The 24,369-nt window shown below is 44.5% G+C and overlaps 1 protein-coding gene across 4 annotated transcripts; it reads right to left on the bottom strand.

The window, feature by feature from the left end:
• On the bottom strand, positions 1-23,849 carry LOC109879875 (golgin subfamily A member 2-like). Of its 4 annotated transcripts, XM_020472066.2 has the most exons (27): positions 23,705-23,849; positions 22,200-22,340; positions 20,270-20,338; positions 19,436-19,597; positions 18,112-18,161; positions 17,821-17,884; positions 17,518-17,580; positions 16,150-16,230; positions 15,529-15,567; positions 13,960-14,022; positions 13,400-13,493; positions 13,122-13,228; positions 12,881-12,939; positions 12,539-12,680; positions 12,364-12,453; positions 11,856-11,963; positions 11,653-11,740; positions 11,313-11,449; positions 10,881-11,099; positions 10,413-10,526; positions 8,641-8,865; positions 8,184-8,372; positions 7,812-8,037; positions 7,506-7,676; positions 7,083-7,189; positions 2,852-3,044; positions 252-2,745 (listed from the first exon to the last, which is right to left on the bottom strand). In XM_020472066.2, exons 1-27 carry the CDS (start codon positions 23,750-23,752, stop codon positions 2,483-2,485), a joined length of 3,312 nt encoding a protein of 1,103 aa, XP_020327655.1. In that variant the 5' UTR covers positions 23,753-23,849; the 3' UTR covers positions 252-2,482. The 4 variants fall into 4 exon arrangements, with proteins under 4 accessions (XP_020327657.1, XP_020327656.1, XP_020327658.1 ...); XM_020472068.2 differs by lacking the exon at positions 19,436-19,597 and having other exon boundaries at positions 1-2,745; XM_020472067.2 differs by lacking the exon at positions 20,270-20,338 and having other exon boundaries at positions 1-2,745; positions 23,705-23,848.
• Between the last annotated feature and the right edge of the window lie 520 nt (positions 23,850-24,369).

Genomic DNA, 24,369 nt, shown 5'->3' with positions numbered 1-24,369 from the left:
TACTTTGCTCAATCAGTTTTATTCAGGAGGGGAGAAAATAAATCTTACAGGAGAAATCACATCAGAAATGTAGTGTAGCTCAACGATCCTTCAACTTCCCCAAACAGCCTACATTGCATTACAACGGATTAGTTTGGATAATTATGCCTAATAAATATATTTTAATTTAGTTAACCTTTCATTTAATACAAAGACATCACCCCTACCCCTCAGCTGTGTGTCCAACAATTGCTCACACAAACAGACAGACAAACGCTCTGGGCTGCTAGCAACACTACAAACAGCCATTACCTTTATTCCCACACCAGGCAGAATGAATATACTGTACAATATCTTACACAGTTACAGTATATACAGCTCCTTTACAACAGAAAATCTTCAACTCTGTCTCTAAATCATCTGTTTAATCACACATCCATTCAAAATAAACATTGAATTATATTGAATTATAAAGTTTGTGTTGGGGGGGGGGGGAAATCAGTTTAATCTATTAGTTGTATCTCGTCACCGTCAAAATAATGGCATTTTAAATTATTTGAAAAGATTCTCTTGGTTTTACTACTCCCAAAACAAAAGTTAACTATTTTAAATTACAATATTTTTCATAAGCATAAGAGAACGCTAAGCCAGGAATTTAATTCAGATTGGGGTAACGGTCCATTCACTTTCAACAGAAACTGTGTCAAGTCCTACTGTGAAAAGTGCTGCGCTTCAGGGTAGAGTTGGTTTAGCAACTAATGCAGACCAAGTAAACACTTACACACACACCTCTACAGACCTGAAAACATCCTCCACAACCAATACTTTCCTCATAGCATTATCAAAAACCACCTTACTATTTTTCAGACTGTTTTTGCTTTTCATTAAGATAGGGGTAATCAATAGAGTTAAAGACTTCCATTCTTGAATAAAAAAATCTGACATCGGTAGTCAACAACAAAGACACTACGGAAGCCTCGAAATTCAAAATCAACAAATATTATGAGTACACACACACCCCCCCATCATGGGAAGTTTCTCCAAAAACAGGAGGACCTTCCAATCAAACAGCAGAGCTTAACCCCCATTTCCTCTGCCTTGTGTTACTAGGATTAATACAACACTATATATACACACACATACCTGTACATCCTCCAAGTGTACACACACTCTCACTCGCTCTCGGTCACTTCAACACACAAGCTTTAGTCTCCATTCGTTAGCTTTGAGTGGAACCCTCGGCCAAGATGTGCCAAAGAGCACTCATGACATCATAGGGCTCCAAGCACAGAAATCCAATGCCTAGAATGGGTCTGCCATAGAAAAACTACTGTCCAAAAAAACAAGTGAGATGGGACAGGATTTTAGTAGAAGCTCTGTACAATCAACAAAAGCCCATGAACAACAAAAGCCCATGAAACTAGAGAGAAGAGACCACTTACATTCAGATCATTAGGGATACAATTGATATTGGATCATTTATCACAGACAATCTCCATCCAGTCTCAAAGGGAGCAACTTCATATCAATGATATGTAGAGGGGCAACAAGCACAATGGAATTGAACGATTGATAAACAAGAGATGACATGAAAATGGGACATGAAATAAATAAACGCAGAGCAAACTAGGGGAATAGAACTGACTGGCTCATTGGCATAAGAGAAAGCTCTACTGTACATGCATGTGTTCAGATTTCACTGTTTCCAAATGGAAGAGGGTGGATAGACAAGGTAATTGTAGGGGAGCGCAGCCATGTGTCTACGTTCACGTTCCTCTTTCCTATGACGTCATTGTGTTCCCCTACTTAGAAATTAAGTGAACAATGCAAACTTGTGCCAAATGCTAGTGTCTTTACCAATGCTTTCCTGACTTGCTTTCTCCCCAGTTAGGTCAAGGCTCCAGCCTGAATTGATACTGACCTTCACTATTCCACCTGTTTCACTGACACACTACCTCCACTGCCATAGAACACACCAACACCTACCTAAGGCTGTGTATCAGTCTCCTTCCATTCATGACCAAATGCCTGAGTATGTTTTGTTGCCCATCAGTTGTCATGGAGGAAAAGAGACAAATAAATTAATTGAGACACAGCCCACAGGGCAAAACCAAGCCTCGTCTGTCTCCACTACCAAACAGACTATCCCAGTTCTTCTCCAGAATCAGACACACATTGTGAATGAGGATCCTGTGAGAGTAGTCCATGCACGCACACATACTATTGCTGCTAACTTCACTCAAAGCCGTCATTTCTCCTTCAATAGACTGACTGAGGGGACAGAGATATTTTATTGCATAAGGGAATGAGCAACTCCCAGCCTTAGTGTGCAGTGAATAATAAACTGCATGTGAGACCCGCCAAGGACTTATACCCAGAAGTGTGTGTACGTGTGATCCTAGATGACCTAAGTGTGACGTGGTGGAATGGTGTGTGTGTTGAGATCCTTCAACATTGCCAGGGATCCAAACCAACTTTGCCAGTTGGCTCCATAGTCTCATCATCAGACCACCAGGATCTTGACTTCGTCCTGCTGGTCAGGCCGGTAGAAGAAGGGGATGCAGGGATTGTCCCCCAGGAAGGGCACGGTGCGGGGCCCCTGGATCTCCTGGAGCAGCTGCATGATCTGCCTGGCCGTGCCATCCTCCTGGGGCCTCAGAGCCTGTGAATCTGGGGGGAGCCTCTGGACCAAGTCTGACGGTGCACTGTGAGGGGTATCAGGGGTGGTGGAGTCAGATTCCATAGCTTTACTTAGATCCATAGACTCTGGAGAGAGAAGGGGGAAGGAGATGAGAGATCAGGGAGGTTAGTATAATGACTATCCATGGACTCTACAGCGGGAATGGAGAGGTGTGTGTGTGTGTGTTCAAACCTTGTCCGTCCACAGCATTGAGCTCCATGCGTCTGTGTGCGTGGTGAGCCTGGACATGGTCCTCCCCAGCTGGCAGCAGGTCAGGGTTAGCTGTAGTGTCAGTGCTAGCCACCATCCCAGCATAGCGGCTGTACCACTCGTTCCTCTCACCCACCAACCTCATGACCAGGTCCTGCAGCTCTGCCAGTTTGGCCTGCATGGGCACAGAAACACGATCAAATTGGTGTACTTTCTGTGTGTGAGTAGAGTACCTTTGTGTGTGTGTGGACCATTTGCCAAAACTGAAAAGATATAGCTAGCTAACAACCTTTTCCACATGGAAAAGATGGTGGACAGTGACTTGCTAGCTAGCTGGGAATCTGCCTTTCGAAAAAAAAAAGCCTCTCCCAAGTGGGATTGACACCTACTCCCGTTGCCTGCTGCACTGCAGCTTGGATTCCACCTGGCGATCTGTTCACTGTCTGCCCCCACCCCCCCACTCACCCCTCTCTCCCAAGCTGTCGCTCGCCTCCACACACACACACACACACACACACACACACACACTGTTGGGGCGAGTGACTCTGAAGTTACAATGGCCAGTCCCAAGTCATTATATTTTTCTCTTGTGCTTTATGCTATTTGCCTCATGCGTGCTTTGTTGACTATGAACTTGCTTGTTTACCCAACCGTGGGACAGATGATGTTTGTTCCCACACACAGGACTGACTCTATTGGTTACACAGACTCTTGGCCTCCCATCCTATTCTAACCACCTCTCCCCGGCTTTCTATTCATGTTACCTGATGAAATTGCTTAACAACATGATCTTGTTGCCATCTAATGCACATTCAAATGTCAAAAATCAACACTGCAGAGCTCTCCCTGTCCTCTGCCGTGCCCTGATTATATTACTGCTGATGATATCTGGAAATGTGCAAGTACACCCTGGCCCATCTGTCGCTAGCCCCAATTCAGATTTGTGCTCTGATGTCTACTTCACCGATTTCTGCTCTCGTAAAAGCCTGGGTTTTCTGTACGTTAACACTGGAAGATAATTACCTAAAATTAGAGGTTGACCGATTATGATTTTAAAACGCCGATACTGATACTTGGAGGACCAAAAAAAGCTGATATGAAAATCGGCCGATTTGAATCAGTATCAAGCTAGTTAACCTAGTAATATCATAAACCATGTGTAGTTAACTAGTGATTATGTGAAGATTGTTTTTTTTACAAGATAATTTTAAATGCTAGCTAGCAACTTACCGTGGCTCCTTGCAGCCACAAGGTCCTTTTAACGCAGCACTCGTGTAACAGGTGGTCAGCCTGCCACGCAGTTTCCTTGTGGGTTGCAATGTAATCGGCCATAATCGGCATCCAAAAAGGCCGAATACCGATTGTTAAAATCGGCCCTAATATTGGTGGGTTCACAGCTCCAATCCAGATGTGTCGGTCATTACCGAGACGTGGTTAAGAAAGTGTTTTGAACATTGATGTTACCTTTCTGGTTTTAACCTTTTTCGGCAAGACAGATCTTCCAAAGGTGGTGGAGTGGCAATCTTTACCAACGAACACCTTCAGTGCTCGGTTGTCTCCACCAAGTATGTCCCCAAATAACTCATTATTGACTATTGCTGGGTGTTATCATCCACCATCAGCACCAGCCTGCACCCTAAATGCCTTAAGCTCTTTCCTGGCCCCTTACACTAAGCCTGAATTTGTCCTGCTAGGTGACCTGAATTGGGACAATCCCACAAACACCCAGAAAAGGCTACTCTCCTTGACGTTTTCCTTAACAATAATACAGATCTAGCAACCTTTCGGTTACTGGCCCAACGCTCTAACCACTAGGCTACCTGCCGCCCCTAATGACCTTAGCGATCACTGTTTTACAGTGTTTGTAATGGCTGCTCAGTGAAACAACCTGTCCTGATTTGTCATAGACCCTTGCCAAAAAAAATATACGAGCAAGCCATCCTTCATGACCTGGCCTGTAACTTGGTATAGAACCAGCTTGATCCCCTCTGTCGAAGATGCTTGGACCTTCTTTTTTATATTTTCAGTGGCACCGTTAACAAACACGCACTCAAAAGAAAAGGAGAATTAAAAACGGGTTCATCCCCTGGTTCGACCGTGATCTGGCAGTTACTCCACCTCAAGAATTCCATTTGTCAAATCGCTCGGCACACGCATACTCAGGCTGACTGGCTGTCGTTCAGGCAAATTATAAATAAGTGCAAGGCCGAAGTTAGTTACTTTAAGGAGCAGTTCTCTCTCTGTGGGTCTAACCCCAAGAAGTTCTGGAAAACGATTAGACCTGGAGAATAAACCCTCCTCACATCTGCCCATGTCCCTAAATGTTGATGTGGTTGTCTGACAAGAAGCACATGGCGGAGCTCTTTAAATCAACCACTTCCATTAAGTCAGGATTCCTATTTGACTCTGCCATGCCTCCTTCCCCATCCAACATTCTCATCTCCCACTCCTTCTAATGCGACTAGCCCTGATGCTCCTCCCTCTTTTTCCCTTGCCCCACTACAAAGTGTATCCCTGCTGGCAGTCACTGAGTCCGAGGTGCGAAAGGGGCTCCTTAAACTTGACCCTCCCCCAAAAAAAACATTCAGGTCAGATGGTTTAGACCCTTTCTTCGCCAAGCCTATCTCTAAACTTTTCAACCCATCTCTTCTCTGGTTAGGTTCCCATTGCTTGGAAGGCAGCCCCGGTGCGTCCTTTATTTTAAGGGAGAGACCAAGCTGAACCTAACTGTTACAGGCCTACTCAACTGACTGGCTTTCTTGAACTCTATAGTATTATCTCTGGTATGCAATCTAGTTTCCGCTCAGGTTATGGATGTGTCACTGCAATCTTAAAAGATTCTCAATTATGTCACCATTGCCCTTGATTCTAAGCAATGTTGTGCTGCTATTTTTATTGACTTGGCCAAAGATTTTGACAGTAGACCATTCCATTCTTGTGGGCCAGCTAAGGAGTATTGGTGTCTCTGAGGGGTCTTTGGCCTGCTAATTACCTCTCTCAAAGTGCGCATTATATAGTCAGAACATCTGCTGTCTCAGCCACTGCCTGTCACCAAGGGAGTACCCCAAGGCTCAATCCTAGGCCCCACGCTCTTCTCAATTTACATCAACATAGCTCAAGCAGTAGGAAGCTCTCTCCTCCATTTATATGCAGAAGATACAGTCTTATACTGAGCTGGCCCCGCCCCGGATTTTGTGTTAAACGCTCTACAACAAAGCTTTCTTTGCCCTTAACCTTGCTCTGAATGCCTCCAAAACAAAGGTCATGTAGTTTGGTAAGAAGAATGCCCCTCTCCCCACCGGTGTGCTTTTTAACTCTGAGGGTTTAGAGCTTGAGGTAGTCACCTCTTACAAGTACGTGGATGGCACACTGTCCTTCTCTCAGCACATATCAAAGCTGCAGGCTAAGGTTAAATCTAGACTTGGTTTCCTCTATCATAATCTCTCCTTTTTCACCCCAGCTGCCAAACTAACCCTGATTCATATCCATGCCTACCCATGCTAGATTGCAGACATTTAGATTGGCAGGTAACGGCGCATCGAGCAGCTAGACGTTCTTTACCATTCAACCATCAGATTTGCCACCAATGCTCCTTATAGGACACATCACTGCACTCTATACTTCTCTGTAAACTGGTCATCTCTGTATACCCGTCGCAAGACCCACTGGTTGCTGCTTATTTATAAAACCCTCTTAGGCTTCACTCCCCCTATCTGAGATACCTACTGCAGTCACACAACACTCGTTCTGCCAGTCACATTCTGTAAGAGGTCCCTAAAGCATACATATCCCTGGGGGCGCTCTTTTCAGTTCACTGCAGCTAGCGACTGGCACGAGCTGCAAGAAAATTCAAACTGGACCACGTTATCTCCATCTCTTCATTCAAAGACTCAATCATGGATACTCTTACTAGCAGTTGTGGCTGCTTCGCCTGATGTATTGTTGTCTCTACGGTCTTGTCCTTTGTGCTGTTGTCTGTGCCCAATAATGTTTGTACCGTGTTGTGTTGCTACCATGCTGTTTTCATTTGTTGCTGCCATGCTATGCTGTCGTCTTTGGTCTCTCTTCATGTAGTGTCGTCTCGTGATATGTTTTGTCGCATATTCTTAATCCCAGCCCCTGTCCCCACAAAAGGCCTTTTGGTAGGCCGTCATTGTAAATAATAATTTGTTCTTAACTGACTTGCCTAGTTAAATAAAAAATAAAATCAAACCTTCATCTCCTCTTTGTCCTGGGCCAACATACTGATGTACTGCTCCTTCTCAGTGTGTTTCTGCTTCATGACAGCTCTCTGGTTCTGGTACAGGGCAATGTACTCTCCTGGACAAACACACAATGAAGGAAAGGGATGACCGGTCACACTATGGGAATGAATGTGTAAGTGCATCACTGTGTGTGTGTGTGTGTGAAAAAGGGTAGTGGAGAGTGTGTGTCACCTATAGTGGCAGTCTCTCCAGACAGCTGTATAGAGAAGTGTGATTGTCACCTATAGTATCAGTCTCTCCAGACAGCTGTATAGAGGAGTGTGATTGTCACCTATAGTATCAGTCTCTCCAGACAGCTGTATAGAGGAGTGTGATTGTCACCTATAGTATCAGTCTCTCCAGACAGCTGTATAGAGGAGTGTGATTGTCACCTATAGTATCAGTCTCTCCAGACAGCTGTATACAGCGGTGTTCCAGCTCCTCTACCCTCTCCTTCAGGTCAGCCTTCTCCTGCATCAGCGAGGTGAAGCGGTGTTGGAGCTTCTCCATGGCAACACACAGGGCCTCGTGTACCTCCACTGGTACGCCCTCTGACCCTGAGACTAACACAGGGGGGAAACACCGGTCACACACTGCAATGGTAACACACTCAAAACTAGCATAGAGCTCTGAGAAAACAAACATTGGTCATGCACATAGCACACACAAATATGAGCATGCACCTCTCCTCCTCTCACCTGTGTGTTCACAGTGACTGTGGTCATCATGGCTGTGAGTGTGGCCTTGGCTGTAACCGTGGTCATGGTTGTGTTCATGGTCATGACTGTGGTGCTGGAACTCCATGCTGGGTGCTGCAGCCTGGTGACGGGATGCAAGGTGCAGTCTCCTCTCCTCCTCCAGTCTGCTCCTCACCTCATCTCTCTCTGCCTCCACACGTGCCACTGCATCGCGCACAAACTCCTCCTGAGAGAGACGGAAGGGAGGATTTATATATTTTTTTTAAATCGGAGACAATTATCTGAGTGATGCTTTGAAAATCCTCACATATGTAGCATTTGGGAGAAACAACAGAGGCCACTTAAAACCACTGATAGTTATTTTCTCCTTACCATCTCTTCCCGGCTCTCAAAGTCTTCTGGGATAGCAATGGAGGACTTCTGTGGGCTTTCTGGCAGGGATTGGCTCTCCACTCCGTCTCCCTGGTCTCTGGGGGGTGTGGCCAGGGCTGAGCTGTTGAGCAGCTCTGTGACTTCAGCCTTCAGCTGCTCGTTGTCTCTGGACAACCGCTCCAGCCTCTCCTGTATGGTGGATGGTTACCACAGCCACAAAGTCATAAACCCCACCCATTTCTACAATTCATCTTCTCAAAATCAGATTTTAAACCTAACCCTAAACCCAACGCCAACCTTAACCCCACCACTAACCTTAAGCCTAACCTTTTAAGTTTTCATAAATTTTTACAATGTAGCCTATTTTGACTATTTTGGCAACTATTGTTAACCCAGCCGGCCAGCCAGCGCAGCAGTAACGATGCATTATGAATGTGTGCGTGTCCCGTTCCCTGACCTGGTATTGCTCCAGCTGTTTGTGGCTCATCTCCAGTTGAACCCTTCCATGGGTCTCGTCATGCTGCAGCCGGTCCATCAGCTGGCTCTGCTGCAAGTACTGTCTGTGGAGCTGCTCCCGCTCAGATGCCAGGGCCGTGTAGCCTGCAGAGTACTGCTGTAGGTGGGCCACTATCTGGTCCCGCTGCTCCAGCAGCGCCTGGTACTCCAGAGACTTCAGCTCCAACTGGGGATGAAGCAGACGTGTGAGTGTGTTTGTGTGACAAATGTTGTTCCTGCAGCTGTTCACCACTTTAATTTGGGAGGATGGGCTCGTGGTAATGGTTGGAGCGGAATGGTATGAAATACATCAAGCACATGGGGTGTTTCTCAAAATGCATACAACCATGCAAGCAAATTGGAGCAAGGAAGGGTCGGAGTACGAGTCCAAATCAAAGTATGCGAAACAGAGCAGAGGGCACTTCTCGAATGCGTACTCCATTTGTACATATTTTGAAGCATGCATCGACGCAAGCTTCCATGGAAAGTATGGAAAGAAATATGATGTAACCACGTATAAAATTTTCTTGAAATCAATAGCGGACATGACTTGAGTTGAAGTGAGAGAAAATACACTGACTTTGTAATGAAATGTTGCCTATTCACATCTCATATGTTGCCTGACTACAACATTTTATCTTGATATGTTGATAAATATATTCAGTGTTAATTTTGGCATGGTTACCTGCCTACAATACCCACTGTAGGTCGTAAAAATGCACCTTTATAATAAAAGCATTAAATGCATAATTGCATTTGTGGTCACTTTTGATAATGGTGTTTTCGGAACATTTGCACTCGTAGCCTACTACCATGTGCACATTGCTGTGCTTATAATGTGAAGAAAGAGGCCAAATTGTTTATCATAATTTAAAGCGTTTTTTGTTGTTGTTGATGATAATGGTTGGATTAATTTGATATCCATTGCATCCCACAACTGTCCCAGACTACGTTTGGAATATTTATTTCTCACACAGAATAGGTCCATTTTTGTACTATGGGTGATAGTAGATTGACATAGGCCTAACGAACAGTAAAATCACTAGCCTACTACTCATCATGTTGGCTGATGAAAAGTCAAATGTGGACAATTCTTCCAACATGCACCTTGGAATTGGATAAGGATGCGTGCGTCCCCCTGTGTGTGTGTGTGTGTGTGTGTGTGTCTTCACTTGTAGCCTGTGAGAAAGACCCGATCACGTGATGGAGAGCCATGTGAGAGGTGCTTAGGAGCGTGCGGCACTCAGGGAGAAGGGCACAACGGCCACTGGCCGCAAAAAGCATGGACTTTTTTAGGTTGCATTACGGCCACAAAGGGGATGCCGCCGTTAAATTGTGTATGAGAGACTGATGAAGTGTGTGCAGCCTGAGCAAAAAACTAAGCCGAGCATATGCCTTCCAAGCGGCTTTTTTCAAATCATTAGTCGCATCATGCGGCCTTACAGAATGCAGTCTTTTGTCTCTATTGTTGCCATTGTCCTGGCTGGAAGAAATTAATGGGGAGATGCAGCGTGAGGTAAAACAGTAGGGGGAGTGCTTCTCAAATTAAATGTTTTATGCGTCCTCACAAGAACATACTCAAGAGAACGTCCTCGGAGAATGCACTTGGAACACAGTAGTATGCATAGAGAAACAAACATGGTTTCCATGTGTTTGATGCCATTCCATTCGCTCTGTTCCAGCCATTATTATGAGCCGTCCTCCCCTGAGCAGCCTCCACTTGTGTGTCCCTACCTGCTCCTTGAAGTTATGCAGGTCCTCCTGTAGTTGTCCCATCTTGCATCCCAGCTCCTTCTTGACGTGATGCTCTGACTGCAGTGCAGTGGTCAGCTCCATGTTCTCATTGGTCTAGGATGGCAGAGAGAGACATTCAACACGAGGCAACACCCTTGTTATTCTAACTTGTCTCATCTTACCAGCACTGACTTTGCTGATAGTAGCTTATTGACGAAAAATGTGACTTTCTATGGTTGTGATATTTGGTTGTCTCACCTAGCTACCTTAAGATGAACTAAGTCGCTCTGGATATGTGCGTCTGCTAAATGCCTAAACTGTAAATGTGTGTGTTTTGAATGTGGCTGGATGAGTAAAAACCATGTTTCCAGTTCCACCCATTTCTTTTATCACCAACCAAACCTAGGCAGATTAGTGAATACTTCAAATAAGTCAACAGGACAGTAAATAGGTAATATTCGTCCTTACCAGTTTGACGAAGCCGTTCTGCAGCTCAGCCAGCTGGTCTTTAAGGGTGCGGTTCTGGGCTAGGGCGCGGCTGATGGTGGCCTTGTCGCTCTGCACGTCCTCCAGCATGCGCCTGCGGTCCTCCGCATCCTCGGCCCCGCGCTCCGCATGGCGCTCCAGCTCCGAGAGACGGGACTCCTGCTCCGAGCACATACGACTCAGCTGCTCGTTGTCACGTAGCTATAGCAAAGGAACGGGAAGAACAGTGAGTTTTTACTTGTGAGATTCTATAACAGGATTTGGTTTCAGGCCGGCACCAACACAAACCATAATGCATCTTATTAGTCAAGGCCTTGATGAGACAGGGACTGTTCAGAGTGGGATATGCACAGTGCGTGTTATTATTCACTGGTAGTGTGTGTGCGTGTGTGTGAGAGAAGGGGAGGTTATCACCTGGGCCTGGAACTGTGTGTTGAGAGAGTCTCTCTCCTGCTGCAGGCTGCTGAGGGCTTCCTGGAGGGCCAGTTCACTCGCTGAGGGCCCTGAGGGCTGGGGATCTACCTGGGCCTCTTTCTCATGGGACAAAAGGGCTGGGGAGGAGAAAATAATCAGTTCATCTCCCTTTGAGAACATTGTTCTCCTTTCACCAACAGTACATTGTACTTTCCTTATGGCAATACAAATCCTTTCATGATAATCATTGACAGGACGAACACAGTAAGCTGGTCTTTGGTAGAAAGCTCTTCTGAGAACCATGGATGTTCAAAACAAGGAGGGTAGCTGTGTGCCTCACCTGCAGCGTGCTTCAGGTCTGTGATGTGGGCTTCTAGCTCCTGGATCTGACTGATGCTCCTGTCTCTCTCCTCCGCTACTAGTGTCACCTGCACAGGACACACACACACGCCAATCAACAACTTGACTAAGTATTTCTAGCATTCCGTTCAGAGGCTATGCCAGTTCTATAGGTTCTGCTAATGGGGTGGTAGCATAGAGTACCTGAGAGAGCAGCTGCTCTGTCTTGTCCTTCCATACTTGTCCCTCCTCCTGGATCTGCTCAGCGTAACGGTCTCTCTCTGTCTGCAGCTGGGCCACCGACTCCATTAACTATAGATAATACCAAAAGACCATTAACACAATGGCAAGGCGCTAAAACATTAAAGAGGCATACACCCGTTTGTAAATGGCAGTTAGAGCGTTGGGCCAGTAACTGAAAGGTTGCTAGTTTGAATAACAGAGTCATAACAGTAAAAAATCTGTCAATGTGCCCTTGAGCAAGGCACTTTATCGCAATTGCTCCAGGGTCGCTGTTGATAATGGCAGACCCTGACCCCACTCTCTGAGGGTGTCTCAGCACGAGTTGGGATATGGAAAAAACATATTTCCAATTCAAGTAGGACAATTTTAAGCAACCACCAAATTTGATTATAAATGTGTGGTCATGAATCAGTTCTAGGTGAATTCATCCCACACCATGCGCTCGCACACACACACACACACCCCCTACCTGAGCAGTGTGCACCTCAATCTGTAATTTCTCCTCCAGTAGTAACTGCATCTGCTGGTTGGCACTGGGAGGCCCTGACTGACTGGAAAACTAGGAATAAAAGAACAAGAGAATTGAACAACTGCAAAACAAATGATAATGACAGCGTGTGTGGAGAGTGTGTGTGTGTATCTACCTGTTGCAGCATGACGTCAGCCATCTCCAGTCTCTTGCGCAGTTCATTCAGGTCCAGTCTCATAGCACTGTTCTCACTCACCTTCAGCTTGAGCTGCTCTGACAGCTCTGAACTCTGCTGCCTCCTCTCCTCACTCACACTACTGCACAGGGACGGAGAGATATAGGAGGGTCAGGTTGGAACGTACACACACACAGCCTCTGAATTGCCTAACCTTCTCATAGATGACACTCATGGTTTCCACTAGATTCCTTTTCCTACCTAGTCCACAAAGCATACAAGGAAATATGATAAAAGGCCAGCCATTTAGTAGAATGGTAGCATACTGCAGGTAAGACTTACTTTAGTCTGTACACCTCTAGCCTCAGGTTGTCTCTCTCTCTCTCTAGCTCTTTGTTATGCTGCACAAGAGAACAAGATAATCAATCATATGTAACGCATTACTGCAAAGCTCAAAACGAAACTCATCGCTCACGGCATTCAAGTAACTGTATCAGAATCAGTCCGGTGTGTTTGCGTGTGATAATGTAAATGACCTCACACAGTTTCTCTCCCGCTCTCTCTGTGTGTGTGTTTAAGTTACCTTGTCAAACTGTTTCTGTTGTGTGGAGACAGAGGACAGGGTTCTCTCCAGCTCAGAGACTCTCTGTTTGGTGGCCTGGAGACGGTTACTCAGCTCCTCAGCCTCTCCTGAAAACACACATCAGCAGCTTAATGAGCGCCAATCCAAATAGACTTTTACACACATCAACTCTCTCTCACCAGCCTCCCCTGAAAACACAGCACATTACTGAGAACGCTCACATACACACATTGATATTCATACATTCTCAGTCTCACACAGGGTGTACACACACTCACCTGTTTTCTGGCGGGCAGCCTGCTGCGTGTATGACAGTGCGGTCTGCAGCTCCGATTTCTCCGACACCAGGATGCCGATGGTCTGGATGTGGACCTAGAGAGGAGGATGGACAGAGAGACAAGCAGACGATACAATCTTGAAATAAACAGATACCAATTGAATGATTCCATGTAAGGGTGTCATTGCACTGCATCATCCCCGTCATTTATCAAATCAAAGCTTTGTTTCACTTGGAATGACGAGAACATATTTTGTTCTGTGTGTCAGTGCGTGCATCCCTGGGTAAATAGGCTACAACACATGGTGCATAGCACATATCTGGAAATGCAGAGTGAAATGAGAGAATTGCTTTTAAAGGATTTCAAATGGATTAAGAGAAGATGTGTCATAGGAGGTCGGTGGCATCTTAATTGTGGAGAACGGGCTCGTGTTAATAGCTGGAGCAGAACAGTATCAAATACATCAAACACATGGTTTCTATGTGTTTGATGACATTCCATTTGCTCCAGCCATTATTATGAGCCGTCCTCTCCTCAGCAGCCTCCACTGTTGTGTGTACCTGTAATTGTTCTCGCATGGCTCCTTGCTCCCTCACACATTTCAGTTCAAACTCCTTTCGCTCCTGATCAAAGAAAGCACAAACATATTGCATTCTTCCACTGAGGAGAGACACTGAAGAATAAACGCAAAAGAAAACCATTTCAAAGATTTTACTGAGTTACAGTTCATATGTAAATCAATTGAAATAAATTCATTAGGCCCTAACCTATAGATTTTTACATGACTGGGAATACATAGATGCCTTAAAAAAAAGGTAGGGGCATGGATCAGAAAATCAGTCAGTATCTGGTGTGACCACAATTTTCCGCATGCAGCGAGATCCATAACCTAATATAAATATTGTTGGTCAGGCTGTTGATTGTGGCCTGTGGAACGTTGTCTCACTCCTCTTCAATGGCTGTGCAAAATTGCTGAATATTGGCGGGAACTGGAACACGCTGTCGTACATGTCCATCCAGGGCATCCCAAACATGCTCAAATGGGTGACATACCTGGTGAGTATGGAGGCCATTGAAGAACTGGGACATTTGTAGCTTCCAGGAATCGTGTACAGATCCTTGCGACATGGGGCAGTGGATTATCATACTGAAACATGAGGTGATGGCGGCGGATGAATGGCATGACAATGGGCCTCAGGATCTCATCACGGTCTCTCTGGGAATTAAAATTGCCATTGATAAAATGCAATTGTGTTTATTGTCCATAGCTTGTGTCTGACCATACCATAACCTCACCATGTGGCACTCTGTTCACAATGTTGACGTCAGCCAACTTCTCACCCACATAACGCCATTCACGCAGTCTACCATCTGCCGAATACAGTTGAAATCAGGATTCATCCGTGAAGAGCACACTTCTCCAGCGTGCCAGTGGCCATCGAAGGTGAGCATTTTGTCGGTTAAAACTCCGAACTGAAGTCAGATCAAGACCCTGGTGAGGAGGATGCAGATGATCTTCCCTGAGAAGATTTGACAGTTTGTGCAGAAATTATTTGGTTGTGTAAACCAACAGTTTCATCAGCTGTCTGGGGTCATGGTCTCAGACAATCCTGCAGGTGAAGAAGCTGGATGTGGAGGTCCTGGGGTGACGCGGTTACAGGTGGTCTAGAGTTGTGTGGGAGGTTGGATGTACTGCCAAATTCTCTAAAACGAAGTTGGAGGTGGCATATGGTAGAGTAATGAACATTAAATTATCTGGCAACAGCTCTGGTGGACATTCCTGCAGTCAGCATGCCAATTGCACACTCCCTCAAAACTTGAGACATCTGTGGCATTGTGTGACAAAACTCCACAATTTAGAGTGGACTTTATTTTGTCCCCAGCACAAGATGCACCTGTGTAATGATCATGCTGTTTAATCTGCTTCTTGATATGCCACACCTGTCAGGTGGATGGATTATCTTGGCAAATGAGAAATTCTCAGTAACTGGGATGAAAACAAACATTTGAGATAAATAAGCTACTTGTGCATATGGAACATTTTGGGGATTTTTTCTTTCAGCTCATGAAACATGGCATCAAAACATTACATGTTGCGTTGATCTTTTTTCCAGTATATTTATGCTCACCTTTTGCAGCTGATCTGTGAGCCCCTGAGATTGCTTGGTCTGTCAGATAAACAGGACAGAGGACAATCAGTGACATCAGCACCATCCACAAACCACCACTATCTACACTAAGTCAGTCATCGAACCAAACAACAAGTCATCTCCTTTCACTCTTCAGCAGTCAAATACCTATTGAGCACCTCCCATTTACAAAGCAGCACAGAAGCTTACTAGCCTAGTCAGTCAGGTTGCAACGGTTAGCAAGCTAGCACCAGAAACAATATCAGTGAAGTTGGTCTATTATTAACGACTGACAAAAACATTCCCTCATTTCATTCATTGTCGAGATCATGGTGAGCATGTCAAAGCTTAGTGGTTACCAATGAGAACAGTGCAGGGCAATGACATTCGTGAGGTGAATAAACAAAACCATGCATGACTTGATCAACTGACTGACTGTGCTGCCACTCAGAGCTGCGGTGTAGCCAACGTGCTAAGTGTTACGTCATTCGTTACATGCTAGTCAATCTGTGGCCAGTCAGTGTACCTGGTGTGGTATGAGTCTTGCTATGGGGGCTGTGAGGGGTTATTTGCAGAACACCCAAAACCCAAGCATGCGCGCACACACCCTCACACTCTTACCAGCAGGTCTAGCTTGGTACTGAGCTGAGAGTTTGTTAGGTTGCTGGAGTCCAGTGCGGTTGCCAGCTCCTGGTTTCGACTCTGATTTGTGAACATACAACAACAACAAAAAGAGTGAATTGAAGTGAAATAAATGAAAAACAGATGAGAGGTTGAGAAAAACAATAATTCATTAAAGTTAAAGTAAGACTCGGTCTCCTTCAGGGATGTAAAATGTGAACAACCAACAAAAATGGCAGCAGCAGGTATTTGGTCCTACTAGTAGTTAGTGAGGTAATACAGTGAGGACAGGGGCAGCTAGCAGAACATTCAGTAACACATGTACAGACTGGAGTGTGGAATGTAATGTGACAAAGTGTTCTCACATGACCTCAGTATCTCCAGATGTCTACATAACATGAACGACTCCAGGGTTCCCTGGTTAAATTAATCAAAGCTTGATTGTTGGTTATTTGAATCAGCTGTGTAGTGCTAGGTCAAAAACCAAAACGTGCACTCACGACGGGCCCCAGGACAGAGTTAGGAAAACCCTGAACTGCACAACCACGGTAAGAACATCAAAGTCCCTAATGTGATCTCAGCCAATTTAACAAGTTACAAACTAGTCGTCACTATAACATGTTGTAACACCTATACTCAAGGCTTTGGAAAGATGCCAGAATTGTATTTACTAAAAAGAGAGAGTCCATTCTCTATATAGATTGCATCAAACTGTAAGGTAATCTAACAGGTCTGAGGACTATTACACAGGACAGAGATATGACCTGAGAAGGAGAAATAGAGTTCCTCTGCACTAAACTGTATGTATGCAGGGCCTGGGAAAGGTACAGTAGTGTTGCCTGGACGGCATTTCATTTGTTCTGTTCTGACTGTGACGATCTTTCAGATTGCATTGTTGTCTTAGCTGTGCAACACAATCTAAGTTATAGTCATTAGTCAAGTCTATCACTTGCTGTGTGTGCCTGTGTGTGTGTGTGTAACCCGAGCCTGGACGCAGGGCCGGAACAGGCAGAGGGGTCATGTGAGCTGTATGGCCGAGGCCAGTCACATTCCTGCATGGAGAGCAAGAACGGGGGGATTGTGAGAGGGGAGGATGGAACACCTCTACATAACCTGGGGCAACACACACACAAGATTTCTCTGGTGTGTGTATGGAGACAGATTGGACACAAGGAGGGGAGTGAACATCATGTACAGAGGCTGATTCAATAGGCATGACGCTTATAACAAGGGGCAACTTCAAATGAGGATAGAATGGGACTGGGTTTGTCTGATCAGGATAAATAATGGATTGCATTTTATAGTGCTTTTCCCTGTGTACTGGCCATGATAAGGAGGCAACGTGTGGTGTGGTGATGTGTCACTTACCTCCAGTTCTTTTTCATTGGCAGGCGAGGGAGCACCGTCTCCATTTACATAGGTGGTGGATGACTAGAATAAACAGGAAAGAAACAAGATAAGTCAAACCACAATAAAGCAAGCTTCTCAGAGCCAATGAGAGCATCACAAACAGCACTCCTGATTATGCAATGTACTAAACCAGGAGCAAGCAAATATCCAAACCAAGTAAGATAGAGTATCATTGGGAGGGGCTTGCAATTAGCCGACGTGCGTCGACTGCAGTTTATAAGCCTAATTTCTCCTTTTTGTGGCCATAAAGTACACGCATACCCCAGAGAGCAGTCCGTTGAGCTGCTGGGAGAGCTGCCGCAGGCTCTCTGTGGATGAAAGGGGTCTGCACACACACACACACACAGAATTAGCCCAATGTTACAGTAACACACCAGTCTTATTGAGTAATGGAGCATTCAATATGTGATAAACTGAACTGCCAGCCTTCATAACTGTGCTACTTATTCTGTGTGTGTGTGTGTGTGTGTGTGTGTGTTCAACAGCTGCAGACGAGGGGGGGGAACATTCTGAAGAGGTATTGTGTGTGTGTAAGATGACTTGGTGACCCACCTATTCTCATCTGCATGGTTTTCATTGCCGTTGGCGTCAGGGGTGCAGTTCTGTGGCAGAGGAGAGAGAGAGGAAATTGCTTTGAGTGAAACTAAAAAACATCAAAGCAAGCGACATACCAGGCCAAACGTATTCAGACACAATGAACACAAGTTAGGCCAATCCATCCCTTGTACACGGTTAAAAATGACCACTCATTAATGAGTGGAGAGAGAGGTGGTCACGATACCAGAATTTTGACTTCGATACCAGATTTCGTATCAAGATACTCGATACAATCACGATACCAAGGGACAAAAAGGCGTATTAGCCAAAGTCACAGAATGACACTTGATCCAGACAGACCTTTCGAGTTCCGTATCAATACATTAGAAATGTAAGATTTTGGAATGAATGTATAATGGATCAATTATACAATCAATTTGACTTTATAAAAAAATTAACTACATAAATTATTAGCCTTATTTGAATAGTGAATCTAGTCGATTGATAAACTGGGTAAATCAAGACGTAGTCTAGGCCTATTTACAATACAGGTGAATGCATATTCAATTGGAGTGTGTGCATGCATTGAGTTATTGCTGGTTTTGGCTGAATTCCTGGGGCTACAGATGAAAAACTATTTGGGACTTACTTTACAGATCAACAACATTTGCGCAGAAGAAGCAATCTCTTCTTTTATAAAGTGTGCGCTGTCTCTTTAAGACACATGACATTCACTGATCTTGACTGGGAGAGACATGAGTCAGACGAGAAAGTGAATGAAGAAAGTTTTTGGTGATAATCAGCTTTGAAATAAGCAAAATGTTGTGCTATGGTTTGCATATTATCACATTCAAGGTACTATGATAGTGAGTTGATGTTTGCTTCAGCTGTAAACTAGCAAGGAAAGCTACCGGTATCTTCTTGCATTGGAAGGTGTTCTAGCCTGTAATGGACATTGTTTTGCAAACAGTAATTAACAGTTTCAACATTTATGCATGTCGTGTTGCATTATTCAAATGTGTTCATTTCTGTTCAGCGAGCGATAATGCAGCCCAGACTCCCAGTGAATGCAGTAGTTCCTCAGGACAGGCTAGAAATGAGTAAGTGGCACTGGCATGGCGCGATAAGGGGACAACAGCTGCGCTAATAGACAGAGTTGATTATCTATTAAAATCAGTAGATGATGTGAAACACATTTGCCAGAAGTACTGATAGTAAAAATTCTAGGACCAAACTGTTTCAGGTTCTAGTATTGAAAAAGTACAGAAGATTCAGTATACCTTGCAACAGTAAGAGAGAGATGGAGACAGATAGAAGACGGTGGGAGGGAGGGACACACCTTCTGCATGTCAGTGTTGTGGGCGTGGCTGACACACTCAGGGTTAGTAGCAGACATAGAGCTAGCAGGGTTAGAACCAGGGGAGCTGCGGCCGGCCTCTCCGTTTGGGTCCTCCAGTAGCTGGGTGACAGGGGACCGTCTCACCTCCTCATCAACGTGGGCCTGAGGCCACAATACACACAGACATTACTTTTCAGTGCTCATCCAGAGATTGTGGTTGAAGCAATTTGGAAACATACGCATGTCCACACCATTCTAACCTACAAAACAAGGTACAGTCAGGCAGCACAATCACAACACATGGATGGACAATCACACACATCTTGTTTTCACTGATGGAAACATGCCAGCATGGTAAATAAACAAACAAAAATTGGGTCCAGAAGTTATAAACATGCAAAACACACAGATACTACCAAATCAACATCACGCCCCTGATGGACTGACCCAAAACAGAAGAAACTAAAAACAGTTAGCTAGGCTTTATCCTAGCATATTCATAATAAATCAACAAATGGCTAAATAAATACAAAGCACTTCTCTCCCTGTAGAGAAATGGCTACGATGAGTAACCAGTGACCATAGGGAATAGCATGCAGGAGAGGAGAAAAAAACAGAGGGACTGAGACAGTAGGGAGGGAATGGGACCGATACACAGAGCGAGATCAAGTGAGGTAAGTAGAGGACAAGAGACAGGTGTAAAAGAAAAAGGACAAAAGAAGAGAGTGGGGGAGAGAGGGAGAGAGAGGTAGAAGAGAGAGGGAGAAGAGAGGGAGAGAGAGTGAGAGAGAGTGAGAGAGAGAGAAAAATAAGGCAGGAGGGAGTTAAGCTCACCTGGCTGTTGCCAAAGGGAGGCAGAGCTAATCCATTGGTCTGACTACGAACTTTCAGAATACTCTGAATCTATGGGAGACGGGAATTGAAGGGTAAGAGAGGGACAGTGAATGAGCTAATGAGGGAGGGAGGAAGGGCATTGAAAGAGAAAGATTTGAAAGCCCACAACATGCAGCTTCATTGCCAGACAATGTTAGCGGCTGACTCATCACAATCAGTTCCGTCTCTAGAAGTATAGAAAAGATTTGATTCTGTGATAAGTTCCTCTAAGAAAATGACTGTCATTGTGACTGGCTGACTGGGAGCAAAGTCTTTACCGATGCCAGAAAAACTGGTTTCACCATGGGAAGGCTAGGGCAGAAGTTAAAGCAAACAAATACTGCAAAAAAGATCCAGGAACTAGTACATTCAGAAAGTATTCAGACCCCTTGACTTTGTCCACATTGTTATTTTACAGCCTTACTCTAAAATGGATTTAAATAATAATAATAATAATAATAATGCTCAATCTATACAAAATACCCCATAATGACATGGTGAAAACAGGTTATGAGACAAATCTAATTTATTAAAAATAAAAAACAGAAATAATTTATTTACATAAGTATTCAAAACTTTTGCTATGAGACTCAACATTTAGCTCAGGTACATCCTGTTTCCATTGATCATTCTTGAGATGTTTCTACAACTTGATTGGAGTCCACCTGCGGTAAATTCAATTAATTGGACATTATTTGGAAAGGCACACATCTGTGTATAAGGTCCCACAGTCGACAGTGCATGTCAGATCAAAAACCAAGCCATGAGTTCGAAGAAATTGTCTGTAGAGTTCCGAGACAGGATTGTGTCGAGGCACAGATCTGGGGAAGGGTACCAAAACATTTCTGCAGCATTAAAGGTCCCCAAGAACACAGTGGCCTCCATCATTCTTAAATGGAAGAAGTTTGCAACCACCAAGACTCTTCCTAAAGCTGGCTGCCCGGCCAAACTGAGCAATCGGAGAAGGGCCTTTGTTGGGGAGGTGACCAAGAACCCAATGGTCACTTCGACAGAGCTGGGAGAACCATCCGGAAGGACAACCATCTCTGCAGCACTCCACCAATCAGCAACGCTCCCCATCCAACATGACAGACCTTGAGAGGATCTGCAGAGAAGAATGGGAGAAACTCCCCAAATATAGGTGTGCCAAGCTTGTAATCATACACAAGAAGACTCAAGGCTGTAATCACTGCCAAAGGTGCTTCAACAATGTACTGAATAAAGGGTCTGATTACTTTTGTAAATGTATTATTTTTTTATTTTGTCATTGTGTGTACATTTATAAAGGTACAAAACAACAACTATTTAATCAATTTTAGAATAACAAAATGTGGAAAAAGGCAAGGGGTCTGAATACTTTCCAAATACTCCGTATATAATTATTACAGTAACCATCGCCTGTCCCTTACACACCCCCCCCCCACGACATTGCTATGAAACAATTGCCAATCTGATGTCATTCTAATAGGATTAAAGGCACATTAACATAATAATATTGATTTTAACCAAACAGAAGGGTGTGTGTTAAGATGCAACGTCCTGACGGGGAAACAAATTGACATCGCATGATAGTACTTTCTTGCCTGACGAAGACACGTCCTTTGGTCACTGGAGCATAGCTGCATTTTACATTCCATGATCTGACATAAATGACAAACACTAACAGTACTTTTGCAAATGGCTGCACTCACACACGTGAAGTGTGCAGCTGAGCTGGAACATTAAATGTGATTCCAGAGCAGAAGTATCAGACTGCTTTCTTGCAACATTTTACTTTGTTATTGAAATGCAAATAGCGTGAAGTCAAATCTTGCAAAGAAGCAGTGGAGCAGTGTGCATGAACAGTACTCAAACTCATCACACACAGCGGGCATGCAGCTGGGTGACTCACATTGTCTGGAGAGTGTAGGCCAGCCGAGGGTGTGTCTGGTTGGCTCCCTCCCTTCCTCTTCTTCTTGGCACCTGGTCCTCCTCCTCCATTTCCACCCCCTCCTCCACTGGCAGGAGAACTCTTCTGCTGAAACTCCTTCAGCTGCCCGGCACAAGAGAGGAGGGGAAGAGGACAATGAGAGCTCTCAACTGTCTGGAACTCACATGTTTGCTAGGCTAAGCACATCAGCAGAATAATTATATTGCATAGAAAGTACAGGGAGCCTTGGTGTGGCTTACAATAATGTGAATATTCAGAAGGATCCCATATGATTAGACTACAGTATGAGCAGTTATTCCTGGGTATGGTATCACTGGTGTGGGTGACAATGGAATGACTATTTAGAAAGATCCAAAACTGTCCAACAATATTTTACAGCAAAACCAATTGCTGCAATAGCTGAAGGTTGAGGAAAGTACTTTAGGTTTTAGATGTGAAATGAGAAAACATCCCCCTTGCACAAGTGGGTTTGTTTTTAAATGTGTAATGGTAGAACATGCGCCCGCCTGCACAAGGTTGTGCTGTGACAGCTGTCATGAGACAAATTAGAGAAACTCCAAAGAGATAAGAATGCCATGTCAAATTCCTAAGTTGGATCTCAACAATAGTATGTGGTTATCACCATGTCGAAAGAGATAGTAGGCGACGCAAATGACTTGAGCAAGACAACTGTTCTTCAAACAAAATAGCTTGATTTGATTAGGTATCTATATACAATATTTCTAGGTAGCTAGCTACTGAGTGACAAAACAGAGACAGGGAGAGGAAGCGTCTGCTGTAAAACTACCCGTCACGTTACTCTTCACTAACACATTGCTTCCTGTCAAACATGACTCAATAGATATAACTAAGCAAACGTTTTACTTAGCCACGGTAACATTTCATTAACCATATAAACGTTAGTGACACTGGCAGGCATGCATTCCTTGGAAGTTATAACGTAGCTAGCTAACGTACACAAAGTGACAGTAAGAAAGTCAAAACAAAAGAACACCCCATTATGTGTAATATTGTGTTAGCTAGCATCAATCATATTGTGCCAACTGGCTCGGTGCTACCTGTCAGTTCATTGATAGTTAGCTAACGTTAGCGAAATCACTATGGCTAACATGAGCAAACGTAAACTGGCCAATTGGGTTGATAAAACTACAGAAGGTTTGTACCTAGGGAGCAACGCCATTGCAAAGTTTACAAGTCCCTGCCCGGTATAAATTGTCCACATACTCTTGCTACTTAATGCTACGATTAGAGGCCCAAGCTAAGCCTCGGTATTTCGTGCGCACGAACAGCCACAGCAGGAGGATGCGAGTTGGGTTGGGCGACTGCAGACCGGTCCGAGGACGTGGAATGTCAACATCACACGGGTTCATGAAAACTTGAAACTACTGACAACTCGAATCCAGAACAGAATAACGTTAGAAAAAAACTGTTATATTCGCTGTGAAATGGGCAATTCAAATGTGTACCTTTTTCTTGGCTGCGGCGAGTTTAATTTGCCTGCTCTGGTCGGCCATCCTTCCTGTCCGGTAGCGAACCGCACCACGTCAACAATTTGGGAACAGTCGGTGACGCGAAAGGTATCTTGCCGCTAGGGGCGCAACAGCTCCCTCGGGAATACTTCAGAAGATGTTAATAACTAACCCAAAATAGTGGGCAGAGCCAAGCACGAGCCAGTGAGATCCTACTGACGCGTTCTAGCATGTATTTGCATATTTCCGCCCTTACACAGCTAAGCACCATTTATTTTAAACGTTGGCAAAGAGTAAAGTACACGCTGCTTATAAAAGATTTCAGTAAACTGTATGGATATAAGCTAACTATCAATGAACTGACAGGTAGCACAAAGCTAGTCAGCACAATGATTGACATTACATAGAATGGGGTGTTCTATGTTTACACTTGCTTACTGTTAAGACCCAGTGTCTCTTTTTCAAGGGAGACCTGGCCAAGAAGGCAGCAACAATCAGTATAACAATACAACATGATCCAGCCTATAGCCTGTATCTCAATGTGTGTGAAACGCTTGATAGTGTATGTGATGTAGAGGCCTACTTTCTTGGGGACCTGAATATTGACTGGTTTTCATCAAGCTGTCTGATCAAGAGAAGCTTCTCACTGTAACAAGTACCTG

This window comes from Oncorhynchus kisutch, linkage group LG23, assembly GCF_002021735.2.
Source record: "Oncorhynchus kisutch isolate 150728-3 linkage group LG23, Okis_V2, whole genome shotgun sequence".
NCBI classification, from domain to species: Eukaryota; Metazoa; Chordata; class Actinopteri; order Salmoniformes; family Salmonidae; genus Oncorhynchus; species Oncorhynchus kisutch.
This window is presented reverse-complemented; position numbering and strand designations above follow the sequence as displayed.